At 40.2% G+C, this 19,387-nt stretch overlaps 1 protein-coding gene across 3 annotated transcripts in view; it reads left to right on the forward strand.

Annotated features, from left to right (window-relative positions):
* epha7 (eph receptor A7) overlaps window positions 1–19,387 on the forward strand; it is a 187,908-nt gene that overhangs the window by 125,030 nt on the left and 43,491 nt on the right. For all 3 annotated transcript variants that reach the window (XM_041805147.1, XM_041805149.1, XM_041805150.1), the window contains exon 6: window positions 15,722–15,846. In XM_041805147.1, the coding sequence (XP_041661081.1) occupies window positions 15,722–15,846 (125 nt within the window). The remainder of the gene's footprint in view (window positions 1–15,721; window positions 15,847–19,387) is intronic.

Genomic DNA, 19,387 nt, shown 5'->3' on the forward strand with positions numbered 1-19,387 from the left:
TGTACTAGAAACATCAAACTTGGCAGTATAACTAGAAACATTGTGCTTTACCTTCCCAACTATTATGAACCCAATCAGTGGGCTGGCGTCTCTGTAATAAAGGAAAGAATAACCATCTTTTAAAAGGCCGTATTCTTAACACTGTAAGTCAGATTGATTTGGAATCCAGCCCTCAAGTACAGCTCAATGTCGGCAACAAAAACCCTCTTGGACCATTATACTCCAACATGATGGATTTGGACTATAATGAATTATTAGTAAACCATAGCTTTGGCGTTTACTCCAGAACTGTTGGCCTGATTTTAACCAAATTTGCTGGATACTCACCTGTTGAAGCTGAAGTTGTTTACTAATGCTGATTGTTAAATGTTCCATCTCGACATGACCTGACTGATCCCACACATACAGCCTCAGCCTAACTATAACTACCTGTTATTGATTGCTCTGAAGCTAAAAGTGGTTTATGATATTTGCCTGTGATTTTTGAACAGCCTTTGATTATTAGCATTGTGTTTGAGCTTAGACCAACCATCTGACAATGTATGCTGTAAATGAGAACAAGTATGTTCAAGTGATTGTTCTTATGGTATTACAGGGCTCTGTCCTCATAAATCTAGACACATTATGCAGAGGTTGTGTCTGGGAATAAATCTACCTAATCTTCTATATCCTGACCTATAGGACGTGCAAAAAGTACTTGTCATGTGCACCTCAATTTGAAGTGGACAGAGTTTCAGAAAATGCTTGGTGCATTGCTGATGCATTGGTTTAACATCAACATTTGTATGTTTATATTTGTCTCCAATCAATTTAGTGCTTGCACATGGGTCAGCGAACTGATGAATCAGTACAAGTTTTCATACTGAGGAGAAGAAGTCTGCTGAACAAACTCTGATCTGTTTCTGTGGTGTAATGGGAGTGGTTGCGTATTAACTGGTGTCTGTATTGGCCGTAATATCAGTGCATCTCTAATAGGCATGGTTCTGGAGCAAGAATTTATCAACACCTGTCATTATTTGTGACAGTGGATGTGACCTATCATGTATTTGCTCATTTCTCAAACTGCCTTTCAATCAACTCTGATAAAACTCACTGGAGACACCCTAAGATGTCTTTTAAACATGCTCACCACATTTGTTCGATTCTGATAAACTTACTTTGTTTAAAGTATAACATACTAAGTTGACTATAGGGCTCTGCATTAGATAACAGTAAATAGCAGGCACGTAGTCAATGGAAATTACATCCATATACCAACAAGTGACACTGCACACCATCGCTCAGTTTTAACCTGATTATGTTGTACTGAAATAACCTCTGTTTAGAACTGACCAGCATGCACCGGCCTATATTTATAGGATTTCTAGTCTAGTTTTCTAGTATTTAGCGATGTCAAAGCAGCATTTGATAAATGATGTGAAGTTGGTTTGCAGACTGTGGTGATCGTAACAGTGCCGGCCTTCAAGTCTCTCTGTAGGTTGACATCCTGTGCTGAGTGTCATCACTCAGTGCTTTGATTATAACCTGACTTAACTTACAGATAAAATAATTCCTATTTTCTTGATCAAAAAGTGCCAAACCTGGCCGTTCCTACAAGATGCTATCGCTGTTGTAAGTTCACCATTGTTTACACCAGGCTGTACAGCATTATGGCAGTGGCTACCAGTGGCAGGCAGCTGCGTTGTAGATTATACAGAGCATTTGACCAGGATTGTGCTCCTGAAATGATTAAATATATTGACAAAAACTTAAACCGCACAGTAACTCTGGTGCTGACCAACAAGGTATCTCACTGTAACTAATAAGCTCGGTAACTGGGTGCAGAAAGGGGCATTTTCTGCTTTGTGGATTCTGAAACCTGCTTGATGATGTTTGTGATGGAACCCACAAATGGCCACGTGTGCCTACATTCATTGAATGAGTCTTGAGTGAAACTGACTTTGAAATATGTAGGTTGGTTAACAAAAGCTTGTATATTTTCTTTATTTAGAGAGGAGTGACATTGAGATATTTTGGGCCTAATATAATAGGGTTAAAAATGCAATGATTGTGGAAATTAGGACTGATACCAGTATGGTGTTTGACCATGCCACATATGAAAGTTAGTCCAACTGTTAACTTCTTCTGCTATGTTAAAATCTCTTACTCAGCAGTTAGATCTGCCAGATTTAAATAACTGGACACCACTGCTGCTGATATCTGTTCATGCTTGATTATTTGCAAATAGTTGATGTCTGTCAATGGAACTGATATCAGCCGATACTGGCGTTTAAGGGATTAACCAGTGCATCCCTAATTGGGATATCTAGTAAGGCAGAAATACATGGAAAAGGGCTAATATGCACACTCAACATATGCTTGCTAATGCATCCCAAGCACTGTTGTCCATGCCTGTGTTAATAATCTGAAGAAAATTGTCAAGTTTGTCATGATAAGGCTCCTAAAGAGCCCCAGAAAACTAGTTAACCAACTTTTCTGTGTGACACTGGTGGATTACAATGCCCAGGCTTGACAGTCGTGTTAAGTTTTACCCGCTGTTAAATGAAAAACCACTTTGTCTGAGAATAAAATCGTCACTCAGGCTCTGAAACATTTCTTGCATGAGCTGAGAATGGTATATGGGTCGCTGAATTCAAAGGCAAACGTAGCGGAGCAGTCAGAACCCGTCTGACCTCCACACCCTCGCTTTCCACCGCTCTGTTTCACCGTCAAACTGCTGCCTGCTTCCATCAGCTCATCCCCATGTTAACCTCGGCTGCGGGGGCCGTTTGTCTCTTGCTATTTAAAGGATGCATTTGTATTTAAGACAGCTCGATCATTTCACCAAATTTCATGCAACCACAGCTGTCTTTTATAGCGTTGGGTTGTTTGCGCGTGGGTGTTAGGTTTCCTGTGTGAACCTGTCAGAGAGTGCGTGTGGGTGGGCGGATGTTTTCTCCCCCAGCTCCTATCCACCTGTCCACGAAGCAGGTTGGACTGAAATGAGCTCATAGCTAAACTCTGAAGGCCGTTTTTTCCAGCGGTGCCATGAGGAGTCTTGAATTAAAAGCACATTAAAGAGAGTGTGTGAACTTGGAGCGTGCTCAGTAAGTCAGGGAGTTAAAAAGGTGGAGGGTGTTGATAGACTCGGGCTCTGATGGATGTGAGGGGAACTGTCAGAGTTGGCCTGACATGTTTCTGGCTCCAGGGCTAAAGAGCCATCGCGTTGCCGTCGGCATTGAGACTCTGTGCGTTTCACAAGCTGCCTGTTGACATGTAACCTTTATTTAACCCCAGAAACCCAGAAACTGACGAAGTTGAGGTGTATTGAGACAATTTTCCTAGAATTTAACATGCATGTGAACAGCAGCTGACAAATGCATGCTTGTATGAATTTCAAAATCTCATCCAGAGAAAAAGTTGGAGCTTTCCCTTTCAGCATTTGTCAGTCAAATCAGATTTTGAATATGCTTTTGAATATTCTTTTCCCTGGTTTTATTTCATGGATGCCCCGATAACCTGAAGCCATATGAGTCTTGCGTTTGAATATAGTACTCAAGTTTCTGGTTTTCCATAACCACTCACTGTTTGAGGGATGTTTGAACATTCCCAGCACAGTATTCACTTGCATTCATACCATACCACAGCTGATTTTAGGTTAACTATTCCATCAAAAGAGTTTTAACTTAACCAACAGTCCAAAATCTTTGACTTAGAGTACAAAAAAACCATCACACTTCTTGTCAAGGAACTTCAGAGTCTCCCCGCAGCCATAGTGATGTAAAATAAGATGATCTATGATCTTAATGTTGTCAAAGCTTTGTTATAACCCCATTTTAACATTTGTCCAGGGCAAATTTGGGCTAGGACCTCCCATATTTTAGACTGAAATAGATTTTTGTCAATGGAATCTTGGAAAAAGTGATGCAGTGGCTTCTTTAGATGACGGGAAGTTCTTACTGTCACACAAAAAGTCAAAGGAAGTGATGGAGATCTACGTACACATGCAGAGAAAATCCCCATAAGTATCCACTATTTCCGAAATGCCAACATTTAACAGCAGCCCCCTCTGCTCTGCTCTGGTAGTCACAACATCAAGTAGCGGTTATCGAGATTATGTCATATCCTGTTAGTATCAACCAAACGTTGGTCCGAGCTGGTGCCAAGCTTTTGTCTCACACTCTGCAGGAGATGACGTGTAAAAAGCACGCTTCAGGCCAACAAGCAGACTCTCATGAACTGTAAATATTTAGCTCTGCAGTGAAAAAAGGGACCAGAAAATGTAAAATACATCCATGGCAGCCAGTGTGTGAAATATTTGATCTGAAGGAGATGAAAGCCAGCTGGCAGAGCAGAAGCTTAAATATGTTAACATGGATTATTGAAAGAAACGCTGCAGCCCAAAGAGTATGAATGGACTTTTATCAGTGCTAAGATTCAATGAAGTTAAACTCCATGAAGAGAAAAAGCAAAAATAGCAGACGGCTGCATTTGCATGGCTTTGGTTTTCTTCATCATCACGGTCTTCTTTCATTTATGTCAACATTATCTAAAGTTAGGTGTGTTTAGAACAGGCAGGTAGGCACAAACAGACTTGGTCAGGTTGGTTGAGATGCAGTGTTTCCTCCACAATGTATAGGTGTGGCCGTTTTTGTCTCTGACAGTTGAAGTTAAAGCTGAGCCTTTAACCCGAGGAAGTTATGTTTCCTGTTCTTATCACAGATCCTGTTGCATTCTTTTAAAGATAATTCTTAGAAACATGTATGATACCAAGACAGCTTTTCTTCACCTGCCAACTTTAACATCTGAATTGACACAGGCAAATAAAGCATGCGTTATACACTAAGAGCTCTTTGAGCTTGCCTTTGCTCAAAACTCTGACATATTAATCAAGGTTTAAAAGAATGCAATTATTCACTGATTTCTGGTAGTTAATCACAGTTAATCTCATTTTAATTGCATGTCCAAAACTAAGTTATTTTGCATAAGAAAGGGAATTTTAAGGTCTATGTTGAAAAATTTAAGCCAATTTCCTCCAAGTTTGTTGGAAAGTGAATCAAATGAAGTCAAAGACATATTTTATAATAATGACCTTCAGATTGATTTTTTAAACCAGCTAGTAGCAAATGGAATGCCTTCAGCTTTGGTGTGACCTCATTCTTGGCTCCGATGTCTGACATCCGATGTACATGAAACTCATCAGAAGTCCCCAGCGGATGACTCGGCGCAACTTTTTGGGTGTTTATTGAAAATCTGCACATGGCACCAGATTCAAACCAGCACACACAAGAGGTCTTTTGAGAGGTTCTAAGGAAATTTGGAGCAATGGTGTGGTGTGCAAATCAACACAGACACACAGACATGCCGCCAATTGTAGTAGTAAGATGACGGCTACAGAGTGCATGTACAAAATGACAAAATGATTCACTAATGATACCTAATGTGGCAGCATTTTTCAGGAATTCATGTTTAATTGCTCCCTTGAAGCAAGTTTTCTTGTTTAGGCTGAGAGATTTCTCCAACAAACTGTTCTTTGTTGTGCTTTTACTTTGTAATTTGTAGCTAAGGGTACTTTACTTCCTGTTTGGATGAATGCAGCTTTTATTTTGATAGAAAATAAGGCCCTTCTGGTGGATCAAAAGAACCAATACTTGTAAATAAAAATGTCTTAAAAGAACAGTAAATGTTTGATATCACAAGGCACAGATGGTATTTTGCCCTCCCTGAATGTTCCGGTTTAGTTTGGCAGATGGATAAACAGTTCTTTGTGAAATGAGGGACCGTTTCTTCTTTGGCCGTTTATTGAAACCTTTGTAAAACCATAAAAGCAACAGGGAACTTAGTCGCCATTATACAAAGTTAAAATAACATTTTCGCTGTAACCAAACTGTGTAATGTGTCCTTACATGATGCTCTGTATAGCTTGCACACCATCTGCATTCATCTTAAACAAAGTCAAAAAACATAGCTTGATGCTAACACATAATGGAAAATCCCATTGACGGGCTAACGGAAATTAGCGTTGCAAATGTGGTTATTTTTTTAACTATTAAATAAGAAATTTAAATGACACATTCTCAACACACAACATCATGGGTAGTCTAAAATAAACATACTTACTGGCGTGTTTCCAAAACCCTTAAAAAAGTGAACTTAAGACTGCTAGCATTAGCTGGCATTAGCTGACTCCAGTTTGCCAGTTTGCTGCTTCTTGCTGGACTGAACTGCAGGAGCCATGGAAGTCCAAGAAAGTCAAAACTCACACAGCTTTACCAAAAACAGAACTGATATGATATTTAATGCCTTAAAATGTCAGCACATTTGGCATTGGGCTCGTCCACTGAGCTGTCTGTGAGGTTACCTTATCTATAAATAGACACCAGCGGACATGCTGCACGGTTAATTTCTGACCTTAACTGCATCGCTGGCAGCCCTAATATTAGCTTGATTCTAACTTAGATTTCTTGCATAGTGATTTTTGAAAAGATTCTAAGAAATGATAGCTTAATTAGCCCATATATTACTGCAGGCAGTGGTGAGTTTTAGGGTGTCAGACGTGTTTCTATCCAGAATACGGTGTCAGAAAATCTCAGTCTCCAAAAGAGAAACACTCTGGTGCATTTATTCTTTGGCACTGTTTGATTTTATTTCATTTCCCCATGTTTGAAGTGTAAAGAAGAAGTGCTTTATGTTTGTTTATGAGCTCATATTGGGCCCAAAGGATCTTTCTTTTTGATTATATTCTCAAGGAGTTATTGTAATCTCCTGTTCAAATTAAAAAGCTCTTACAAGCCTTAAAACACTCTTAAATGGCAGCAATCTTCCACAAAGATGGGACCCTAGGCGTGAAGAAACACAAGCACATCTTGGAAAACAGCAGCAAATTAAAATATGAGCATTGGTACGGTCCATGAGGCGAGCATGGAGGCAGAGAAAGATGCTTATGTAATGAACTACCTCCGCTCTGCTTCTCCGCCTCGCAGTGGAAATGAGCCGGCTGAGTGAAAGAAGAGGATATTAAAACACAGCGTCTAATGTATTCATAAGATATTCAAATGCAGAGCACGGCAGTGACTTGCTTCTGGATCAGTTAGCTTTACAGGAGAAGGTGTCCGGGGTCACTAACACATTTTCTAATATTGCAAAATGAATGCACAAACGCCTGCCCAAACAGTCTCTTTAAAGAGCGGCATGGCTATTATACAATTTTCTGCCATGCTGAGCCCCACAGGTCTGTAAAAGTGTGAGAGAGGCCGAGTGCTTCTGGTCTGAGTGATATCAGGTCACTTATTAATGCCTGTCACAAAGAGAGAGGGTCATTTTTCTTATTTTAACCCTGATTTTCTCTCACAACCCAGAGAGAAATCAGGAATGACACTTTAAGAAAAAAAACACTTCCTGGATTATCACCTTGTAGCTGGATGAACAGCACGTCTCTTAATAGTACTGCTGGCTGATCTCCTGATCTATGTAGGTTCCCCCAGCTCTCTGACACCTTGTGGAAGGATAGCATGAGGGTGGGGCTCGGCCTGACCAGGCTGAGTCATTGCTGCTACAGCTGGGGGCCAAATGAGGGATATAAGGGGCAGATATGACTACTGAGCGTGCGTCACACTCTTGGGGGGAGTCGCTGTGAGGGAGAACAGCTCATGACGCTGGGGAAATAATCTGCTGCCACTTTAGAAGCATGTATGTCAAACAGCTGTCATCCCTTAGCACGCATCTATTTGTTTTGAAGATTTAGAAGGATTGCTCCCTCGTTTTTAGGTGATGAAACTCCTTCACATGGCATTTTAAGCTTTTTTATTGAATTTATTGATGTGTCAAGAGGGGAATCATCGAGAGAGAAAGTGAGCTAGACATGGAAGAGAGCTACAGGTCAGACACAATCCTGGGCCGCCCACTTGAGGAGGACAATTGAGGCTATATATGGCGACCAGACACCATATAAAGCTCCTGCAGTCACAAGTTAAGGGGTCCTTGGGCAAAACACTTACCCTCAAATTGCTGCTATTACTGCGTCATTGGCATTTAAAAGCGTATGGATCCATATGAATATGATTAGCTAATGCTGATTGACATAGAGCAGCCTTCACCATTAGCATGTGACAGGGTTAGTGTTGTTTGACTTGTCAAGCAAAAACCAATTCCTTCTTTAGTGCTTTCTGAAATTTTTCAGAACCCCTTCTTTTTTTTTCCAAGTTTATTTGCAGCCTGATGCTATGGGGGATATCTCTGTCCTTCGCACCAGTGTAGAGCTGCATTGATAGTTGTCCTTCTGGAACTGTGTCCCATCTCCAGACAGGATCTCTGGAGCTCAGTCAGAGTGACCATCGAGTTTTGGTCACCTCTCTTACTAAGGCCCTTCTACCCTGATCAGTTTGGCCAGGCTACCAGCGCTTAAAAGAGTCCTGCTTGTGCCAAACTTCCTCCATTTGAGAATTACAGAGGCCATTGTGCTGGCTTAGTTGCAATCCAAAACAACAGCACTTCATTACACAAAATCCTGGAGTGTCACAGCAACATCTCTGATTGGTTGATCCCACGAGCCAAACTTCCATGCTCAAGCTGGTACTACTGCTTGAAGTGAATTGAACCGTTGTTTTTCAGTTAAAGACAGTTTAAATCAGGAAATGAAGATATACAGTCATGTAGACTGAACAGTGGTTCCCAAAGTGGGGGTCAGGACCAATCTGGGGGGTAACAGCTCTTAGAGGGGGTCATAAGATACCTTCCAACAAGCAAAGAAGAGGCAGCTACTGATTTGTAGGAACCTTTTCTTTTATGGAGCCAGACCTGGAATATGCAAAGAAATAGCCTTCAACAGGACTGCTAATTGTCCCGGCACAAATAGTATCCCATAGGAACAGCCAGATTAAGAACTATTTTGAGTTAGGATATAGGGATAAAGTTGTACAAAGGCTCTGTCAGGATTTGCTCTCATAATAGCGAAAAATTGAGCGATGAAGCACAGCTTAGGGATGTCGACTTAACCCTGCAAAGAGGATAGAAGGCCAGCAGTGCCTGGCACTGCTAAAGTTAGCCTTATTCTAAAGACTAACTTTGCAATGTTACAGTGTGACGTGGTTTACTGTTGCAATATGAAATTGCTGTACCACTTTAGACTAAAAGCAAGTATATTTTGAGTTTATTTGGGTGAGAGATTATAAATTCATTAATTAATTAGAAACATCACTAATTAGGGCTTGTAATGCATGTATCTTGATATCATTAAGGCTGGGAATTAGTTCTTTTTTTTTTTTTTTTAATTGCAATAAACTTATGCTTTGCTGTCCCTCACTATGCTTTGGTAAAGCCACTGCAGTGTCTCCCTGCAGCTACATCAATGTAAAGTCTGCCACTCATTTCACTTTAAAAACGTATTTACAGCTCATTGGATGAGTGATAACCTTGCAAAGAAGATTGATTTGCCCGTTTCTGTGTTTCTAACTGGAGAATTCATCTTCGTCTGAACAGTTTGGGCCTGGTTAGAAAGTGACAGGACCAAGCAGCTACGAGGGGCAGTACTTTGGGGCGCGGCAGATTCGTGACGTAAGCAAGCAGCAACAAGAGGCCGGTGCAATAATGAAGGAAGACATTAGCGTAGATGCTGCTATAGCGTCATTTTTATCAGAACTTAACATTTCCTTGTTAAAAGAAGAACAAAGAATAGCAGTGAGTTGTTTTCTTTTCAAAGATGAAAAAGGTCGCCTACTGACGTGTCTACAGTCGCCATGGTTGGCATTATGCAGCTCTCTACGGGGTTTACTCCTCAGTAGCGGCGCACCTCGGCAAGGGCTACAACATCACGTTTTGTTGCTCTGATTGGCCCGTAAAGATGTGACACACAGAACATTCATCCAATCACACTCAGAGTTTTTCTTTCAAAGGCTCTGCCCTTTCCCAAACACTGGCTATGGAAGGTTTTCCAGATGGATGTGTGAAACAAATCCATCTGGCGTGTCAGGTTAGATGAGTGAACCTTGTGATATTGAACATTTCCTTTTTTTTTTTTTTCTTCTGTTATATCCTTTGCAATCCATTACAAGTTCCTTTTTCCATTGCTGAGTTCATATCCTCATCGTTGATCTACCTGAAAGTTTTTATTTTCTTTCAAAATAAAAGCAGGTCTGTGTGGAAACAGGAAGTCGAGATTGAAAATTGAACAGAACAGTTTCATAAGCAAATTGTGGACTTTCAAAATGCAACCAAAAGAAGGGAGGTTAGTAGGGAGAAGCTATAGAAATTCTTAGATTAATTGCAGTTGAATCAGTTTTTTGGAGGTTTTTCTATTTTGTTTATATGATTGCTACTATTGGCTTGAATTTGTAATATTAGCATGGATCTTAGAAATATCCAACATCTTGCATCACTAATACTTTTTTTATCCAAATACATATTTTTTTGAATACTTATTAAAAACATCCCGTCCATTCATTTCGCCAGTCAATCACAAGGCTGACATACAGAGATAGACAACCAGGCACATTTACATTCACACCTACGGCCAATTTTAGAGTCACCAATTAACCTAACTAGCATGTCTTTGGGGGTGGGAGGAAGCTGGAGTACCCGGAGAGAACCCACGCGTGCAAACATGCAAACCCTGCACAGAAAGGCCCTGGGAAGTGAAGCGGACCTTTTTGCTGTGAGGCAACAGCGCTAACCCCTACAGCCCTTTTGAAAACACCACTAAAGTTGTTGTTGTCAAAGGCATCAACTCTGTTTTTGCAGTATTTTTTGGCAGATCTTCTCATGAAGTGTTCAGTCACCTTGAGTTCAAGAGATGTCACCATTTTAAAGCTGAGGTTTTCGAGAGCAGTAGCCATGCTGTTAAGATTGTCCTTGGTCCTTACGATGAATATGCTTGAAAGCGCTCAATGAGGACTGTATCGTGAGACTATCAATGCTTATTTTTATATGACTTTCTTTCAAACAGCATGTGGTTTTGTTTTTGTATTGATTTTGATTTTCAAAAGAAAAGTGGAGAAAATCTCAAAAAGCCTGCCACGCAGAGAGCAAAACAGCCAGATTGGCGTTACCTGGAGGAAGACTCATCTTTGATGCTGTTTGTTATATAACCTTCAGCCACAGGCATCTCAGATTTCATTCAAACAGCTTTTTCAGTCCTTATGTCACATTTAAAACCTATTGACAGAGGTCAACGTAAAAACATGAGGTTCTCTTAGTTGAAGATACTGTTAAATAGGTCTAAGAGTTTTTAACAGTCTAAATGGATATCCTAAAGGAGGGTTTCTCTGCTGGTTAGAAAAGACAGCTGCAGGGGCTGCCAGCGAAAGTCAGATTAAAGCAGTAAACACAGACATAAGCATCATTTAGTACCCATAAACCCGCAGCAGATTTAGACTGGAGAAGAGAAAGGTCCATATTTCAAGGACGCTGTCTGGATGTGGGCCGAGAAAGCAGCCAAATTGGATGAAGTTAAGCTGCACTAACTGCTTGTTTTGACTCTGGAGAGAAAACTCAATCGTCCCTTTGACCGGCTGACTGCGCTGAGAATGGAAACATTGTTCCTGTGTTTTGGGTGGATTATGAAGGGACATGTCACAACAGCGGGTTTTTGACAAGGTCTTGGGTGTCCGCTGTCGTGAGCATTACTGTCAGGAATGCCGATGAGGCCTAATGAGGTTTTAATCCAGTCCGAGTCATTAGCGGCAGGTCATCTTAAAACAATCTGGGGTCAGGCTGCATTAAGAGCTACAGAGGTCCGCTCCCACCGGGTCACTGAGCATGACACAGACACTTCAGCACCTCAGCAGCTTCTGAAAGGCCGGGGAACAAGGGTTTGTCTCTGTTTGGATGGTTTTACACTGTGGAAAAAATGGAGCATAATTCTCAGCAGTACGCACAGGAGCAGTGCCAGTGCACATGTAGGACGCCTTTATCTTCTAGGCTCCCATGAGCACACATGTGATGACAGTGAGTGAGCGAGCTAGAGAGACAGAGGCAGGACGCTGACGCCACCAAAACATCCCTAAACCTGTAATATTACTACTATTAAAGCTACACTAGAGGAATGTGAGGTAAAGGTTGAGTTTGAGCTTGCATCTAGTGATAAAGGTTTAAAAATTGTTTTAAAAGACACCAGGCAGACTGGTTCAAATATCCATTGCAGAGGGTATGTTTCATAGTCGTCTTGAAAACCTCCCATACAAAGAGTTTGGGAAGGGCAGGGCTCTAAAAAAAAGATCTCTGAAAGTGATTGGATGAACATCCATGACTGGCCAATCAGAGAGAAACAAGACAAAACGAGGTAGTAGGCATGCACAGCTTCTGTAGTAACCTGAGTTCAGCAGGCAGGCGCTGCCATAGTCCATGAACACCGGAGCTTCTTGGTGGGTAAAACTCAAGCCGAGGTCAGTCAGGAGAAGTGCAAATACATTTTCTCCGGCAAGAAAAGCTTTCAGTTTGGCTAAAGCTACAGTACATCCAAGCTAATGGCTACACAACCAACCTTACTTGCTGTAGCTCTTTTTGGTTTTAGTTTTGGCTCTTTTTGGTCCTATTCATGGCTGAAGATGGAAGTCTTTGGGCTTCACCATGTCTGAAGATGTAATCAAACCAGAAATAACTCAATGCTTTCAGAAAACTTGGAACATCGAGTATAATCTGAAGGGGGCATTTATAAGGTCTCTTTTAAACACCACATACAGGATACTATTTGAAGGCACCATTGGCTATTACAGATATTAATGATGAAATGGGTGCTTTGCTGCTTGATTCTCATAATACAAAAATACACATCATATGTCATCAATGGAAGAACATCAACAACCTCTGTTCTAATGACCACTGTCACACTTGGTTAAAAAGCCACAAGTCAACACGTTCTCCCATAAAACCGTAACACCTGTAAGCTGTTTTTAAGCTCATTAGGCTTTATAAAGCCTAGCGAAGCTGTCGTAGCACGAGCTATGGTCATTTTCTGCTGTGTGGGGGAAATATCCACATCTTCTGAAAACAGTCACTGATGGGGATCTCTTCCATCTTAGATCGCTTCCAGACTTAATCATGGGCTAGCTGGCTACTTACTGCTTCCTGTTGTACCATGAATGCGTAGAAGACTGTTTGCTAGTATAACATGGCTCAAGCTTGACCATATGGTTGTGTTTATTTTGAAATACATCAAAAATCGTTTGCATTTTTGTGCTACTGACATTCTTACTGACAGATAACACGCTTGAATCAACATAGCTTACACCAGTGGTTTTCAACTTTTTTTGCCCAAGGCACTCTGAGGTTAAGCCACAATCTCAAGGCACACCATGTTCATTTAAATAAAAAATAGACTTTTTGAATAATGTAACAGTCAAGTTGGCCCATAAGGGGGGATAAAGGGGAGAGGTTTCTGGGGCCCAGACATCTGGGGGTGGCAAAAGTGGGCAAAAGGTGGCAAAAATTGGTGAAATATGATGAAAAAAAATGGCAAAATTGGGCAAAAAGTAGCAATACAAAGTCAAAAAATGTATAACAATTGGCATAAGGTGCAAACAATGGTGCCAAACATGTTGAAAGTATCAAAAAGGTGGCAAAAATGGGTTAGAAGTAGCCAAATTAAGTTTAATGTTGTAAAAAGATGGTAAATGTGTCAAAGGTGATTAAAAAATGGGTAAAATTGGCCAAAAAGTGGCCAAACAAAGGCAAAGTGAGTGAAAATAGGCAAGAAGGTGCCAAAACAGATTACAAGTGGCAGACAAGTGGCAAAAAGGGTTAAATTTGCTAAAAGGTGGTAAAAAAAAAAAGGTTAAAGGTGATCAAAAAAATTGGTAAAAAATATCCAAATAATAACAAAAGCAGGCAAAACCCGGTAAAAAGGTATCAAAAATTGTGAGCAAAAATGTAGCTAAAAGTTCCAAAAAAAGTTGCAAAAATGGGTAAACAGTATTTTTTTTTAAAAAGTTGCAAAATTGCACAAAAAAAAGCAGCAAAAATGGTTTAAGTTGTCCAAATAAGTGGCAAAACGGGTAGAAAAATTGGTTATATTGGTGAAAAGTAGCATGAATTAATAATTTTCTCACCAATTTCAACTTAATAATAGCTTGCCAAATGAAGTAACTGTTAGCCAGGATGCTAGCACCAATGCTACTGATCCAACACACATACACTGATATCATCGATAAATCACATCTATGGAGGACCCATTCTGTGGGATTTTTTCAGGGGCCCCGCCAGATCTCCAAGGCACACCTAGACTTGCATCAAGGCACACTTATGTGCCTTGCCACACCATTTGAGAACCACTGGCTCATAGTTCAACAGCAAAATGTTAAGATATCAGACCCCTTGACTATTGCCGTTACAGGTTAGGTGACACGACTCATTTGCACGCTGATTTGCAGTTTCCTGAACATACTGCACCTCCAAAAAAGCGTGGGAAACGATCTGTATAAAGTTCTGTTCCATCACTTGTAAATTGCTCACAAAGAGATGATGATGTTTATTTGTGTCATCACGCTGCCATTGAAAAAAAGTCACGTCCTCTTTGGTGTAAATTCCTCATTTAAAAGCTTTGCTGTCACTTGAAAAGCACTTCTCTGATCCGTGAAAGACCCAGGAAACCAAAATCAAAGCACGGCTTCTGACAAGTGGCTTTTTACTCTGAGAGAGAGTTCATGATGTCCCCAGGAAGCCTTTTCAAACTTGCTAAGACGTGTTAATTAATAAGTTTTGCCCCCAGAGCAACGCGATTCATCAAAATTTCACGGTATGTTTACAAAAAGGATTTTTAAGGCTGTTTGGAGTGCAGATTTGCAGTGAGCGTATATTCTGAAAGCATCATCACCTCAGGGAACCGCAGAGATTGGCCTTTTGTTGTCTCACCAGGGTTTAAAGAAAGTGCTGTAAATATGACGGTGATTATAATCAACATGATTATGAGAGGGATGTAAAGGTAATGGAAGCTGTTAAACACAGAGGGCACAGCTGCGGAGCTTGGAGTTATGGAAAACTGTCAAATTATTCTGTCTATAACTTTGTTTGAAAATCCCTGCGCTGAGGTCTGAGAGAGTACCTCAAAGTTTCCCAGTCCTTGGAGAGGTTTTTGCAAAGGAAACACCACTACAGTCCTTGTTTTTTACAGTAGCAGTAATAGTTATTACAGCAGTAGTATAAGTCACGGTTAAAGTAAAAGACCAAGCTTTATGCTGAGACATTACACAGCCCTGATGCAGGATAAAGCTCCTTCTGCGGGAGGTTTTTAAGTTCACTAACATCATTTACCTCCGGCTTTTGACAACTAGAAATATCACCGTGTATGTGCACTGTTTTGCAAATCTAGAGGCACTTAATCCAGGCAGCCAGACACTTCGGATGAGTCATGCAAAGAGCCGGAGATAATTTGTGTGCATAAGACTGATGTCAGGAGGTTACAGGTACAGCCTCTCTCTTTAAGAGGCTTTCTCAATACTTCTGTCATCAGGGAGACCAAGTGGCTGCTCGTTCCGCTGGAAATGTTGGAATTAATTGAACTGAATTGTCATTCATAATCTACATATGGCTGTTTTTTTTTTCCCTGGCTGAGGTAATGCCGTCTTCGGCTGTTTGCACTGTAATTGAAATTTGGATCATGAGCTGTAAACATTTAGAGGCACCCCTGTGGATATCCGTCAGCTCGACAGGGCCGCTGTGGGGGAGTGACTGCAGCTGATTAGTGGCTGGCTGTATGCATGGGCGTGCATCGAGGGTTTGCCCTCCACTTATCGATGTCTTCTTGTCTAAACAGCTCCGTCCCAGGTCAGCGAGGTCATCAAGGAGAAAGTGCAGCAGCGCAGCATCCAGCTCTCCTGGCAGGAGCCGCACCAGCCCAACGGGGTCATCACCGAATATGAGATCAAATACTATGAAAAGGTGAGTCTGGAAAACTGTTAACATCTCATAACTCTTTTATTTGTTGTCTCTTTTCCACTTCACTGCCCACTGGAAGGATTTTTTTCCCCTAAATGCAGTTTAGGCAGCTTACAGTGCCCACATCCTCAGTGTCAGAGCACTTCTCACCAGCACCTTTTGTTTCTCAGGTTATAAAAGCTTTTAGTTTTATAAGTTACTTATTCTGCCTTCTCCAATGACTGTTTGGTCTGTCACATAAAGCTCCATTGGCTTATTATTTCCCTGTATTAGAGGAAATTTCACCAAGAAAGCAAAAACAGTTTAAAGGTATTGTGCCAGACATTGGCAGCATTTTTAGATATGGAAACCGTTCACTTAAGGCGATGAGTCAGATCAGATTCCCTTCCACCATTGTTGTCAAAGCTGATGTGAGAAGCCCCCTTCCTTCTTCTTTTCTATTGGTGGCTGTACTCAAAAAGAGAAACTATTTTCAACTCAGGGCTGTGAATGCATAAACAATAAAGCTGCACTTACTGTAGGTGTGCTGAGTATGCTGAGCTGCAAAGGTTTTTTATCAAAAATATGATACAGTTCTGTATTATACAATAAATGTAATAAAATTTGATAAGAAATTATATGAAATGATATGATGCAATATGATACGATTCATTATGATGGGATACAAAACAATAAGATAAGCTTTAAGATACTATATGATAGGATACGATACAATATGATGCAATACGATATGATAGGATGCTATATGATATGATACAATGCAATATAATACAATTCAATGCGATTTAATACGATGCGATATGATAGGATACAATACGGTATGATATGATGTGATATGATATGATATGATATGATATGATATAATTTGATACGCTATATTACGATACGATACGATTCAGTACAATATGATATGACGCAACTTGATACACTATGATGTGATACAATGTGGCACGACATGATTTGATATGGTTTGATGAGATATGATGCAATACAGTGCAATACGGTATGATACAATATCATTCGATATGATATGATACACTTTATTGCCCCTTTTGGGAAATTTTCTTGGACTCCATGTGCTGCACACATTCAGCTTCCATAGAAATATTAATATTTATAATTTTGAAGTATAAAGCATGACAGTCCAGCTAGACACAAAATATGCAAATACTCATATTAAAACATGCCAGTAAAGATGCACATATTAATGAGGACCAACAGCCCGTCAAGTCACAATAAAGTTAAATCAATATAATAAAAAGATAAAATATGTGTTGTATTTGGCATGCACTGTCATGAATATGTCTATTAATATGGGGATTTCTAGCTATGAGCTTTCTGAGCAGTCAAAGCATCCTAACACAAGGAGCATCTTTTGAGCAGAGCCTACATGGCGAAGTAAAACTGTATTTTCATGCATGATATTGGATTTTTGCCAAAATACGATACGCCACTTTTAACCAATACAGATATCGATACCAAAATCTAAATGCAATTCAGACCTACAGCTTCAGTCCTTAAAACACACAGTTTAAGTTTGAAGATGATCAAATTCTCACATTTCAGTCCTTAAAGCAGTCTTTACAGTTTACAGAATGATAATGAATTGAACTTAAGTACTTATTTATTCATACAGCTGATATTTACAGCTGATTTAGGCAGGCTTTTATAGCCACACTGATGTAAATATCAACAAAATACTGATAATTCACTTTTCAATCTGACAAGTTAAACTTATATCATGGCATTCATACTGTGTAATGCATCCCAATTAGAAAAAAGTTTAACATCAAAGCAAGTTTTGAGACTTTCCAGCTTACTTTTAACAACACTAAAAGCTTGTTTCAGTTCTTACCAGAAAAAGAAACAATTCCATATCATATGCAAATGTTAAACCTTTTTTCTAAGTAACATTGCTAATATGTTTTTTTTAATTGAATATAAACTGTATGGGACCAATCAGTGACCCCTGTGGTTCTCCATAGATAACACACTGTCATTAAGCATTAGTATAATCAGTTGGTTTGCTCAGGTCTGAATTATGGTCCAGTTTTTTGCATTGTGCATGACTGCATCAAGTTTGGACCGTGTTCATGTGAAGATGTTAAAGGTAATAAAAGCCACCTGAAAAGTCTGCTACTAAGGAATGCCCTTTAAAGTATTTATTCCAGGCTGTGGCAGCTTATAAATCTTTGTGGAGATATTTCAACATACAGTTTTCCTCAGCATTGTAGACAGCATCACTCCTACCTGTTGTGCTGAATATGTAGCTGCTTCTAGTCCTCATTTACTAAGTATGGCACATGTAAAAAATATAATGCATTTCTAGTTTTGAAGGATTTCTCAATCGGTTGTAAAACTAACATTTAAATGATTAAAACACACGAACTTGTATTGTTTCCACATGTTGGTTATTGACCTCATTAAGCACTGCTGGACTCAGAGGTGCCAAAGTGCTCTTTTGGGTATCTTTTCAGTAAATAAAAATGATGAGGTGCCTTCTCTGTTGTCTTCTGAGTGGGCATAACTTGACAAAATGCCCAATTTGGTGCCTTGTAAGGGCCCTCTTTGGAACGTGTGTAATAGTGGAGAAATAAAATAATGTGCCATAAGTTCCTCTATATGAAGTTTGCATAATAACAACAACTGTATTCATAATCATAATGCCAGAGGCTCCTGTTGTACCTGGGTTGTTCTTGGACAATTGTTTTCACCTGTTTTTGTTTCATAAACACAGCAGAGAGAAAAATGGAGCTTGGATTTGAATCAAAAGATGTACTTATTTCTCATTTACCTGTCAGAGCTCCTGTATTTTGTCCTGTTTTGGTTAAACAACAGCTAAATATGTTCTAAAGTGAGTTTGAAGGAGACTTGTTTGTGTCCTTGTCTCTGTTTTAGAACCCCTCCCCCTCCATCTCTCACATCACTTTCACTTTTGCCGACTCTTCATTTTGTATTCTATCTGCACGCTGCTGTGAGTGGAATTCACAAGATTCTGCAAGTACCGTCTTTGTCTCATAATTGCAATAATGAATGAGATGCTCATAAGATTTTAATCAGGCTGTAGTCCTTCACAGCCGCCCCCATGCACATGTTAGCACACATACACACATTCGGAGGCTGCTGCACTGCCAGAATTAGCAATCTGTTACTGTTATCTCCTTTCCCCTTCCACATAAATTCCTCCCTGTGTTTCAAGTCGGAACACATCAGCTCTTTACAGCCAGGTTTAATGGAGGGAATTTAACCCAGCAAATCAAAGAGCTGTGATGCCCGTCCCGCTGGCCGCAGTCTCCCACAAACACTGACAAATCAGTCTCTGCTGTCACGTACTGTGGCTGTGCTCTGCCCAGCTGTAAAAGTGGAAAATTGGAAACAACAACTGCACCCCTAACAGACCCTGGCATTCCATTTGGGCTTCTGCCGAGGAAAACATTTACAGATCAACAACAAAGTACACAATAAAAGCAGTCTGTGCATTTCAATGGTTTCTATCATTGAGGAGATATTTTCATCTGTGATTATGTGGCCAACATGCCAGGCT

Source organism: Cheilinus undulatus, linkage group 14 (assembly GCF_018320785.1).
Source record: "Cheilinus undulatus linkage group 14, ASM1832078v1, whole genome shotgun sequence".
Classification (NCBI taxonomy): Eukaryota; Metazoa; Chordata; class Actinopteri; order Labriformes; family Labridae; genus Cheilinus; species Cheilinus undulatus.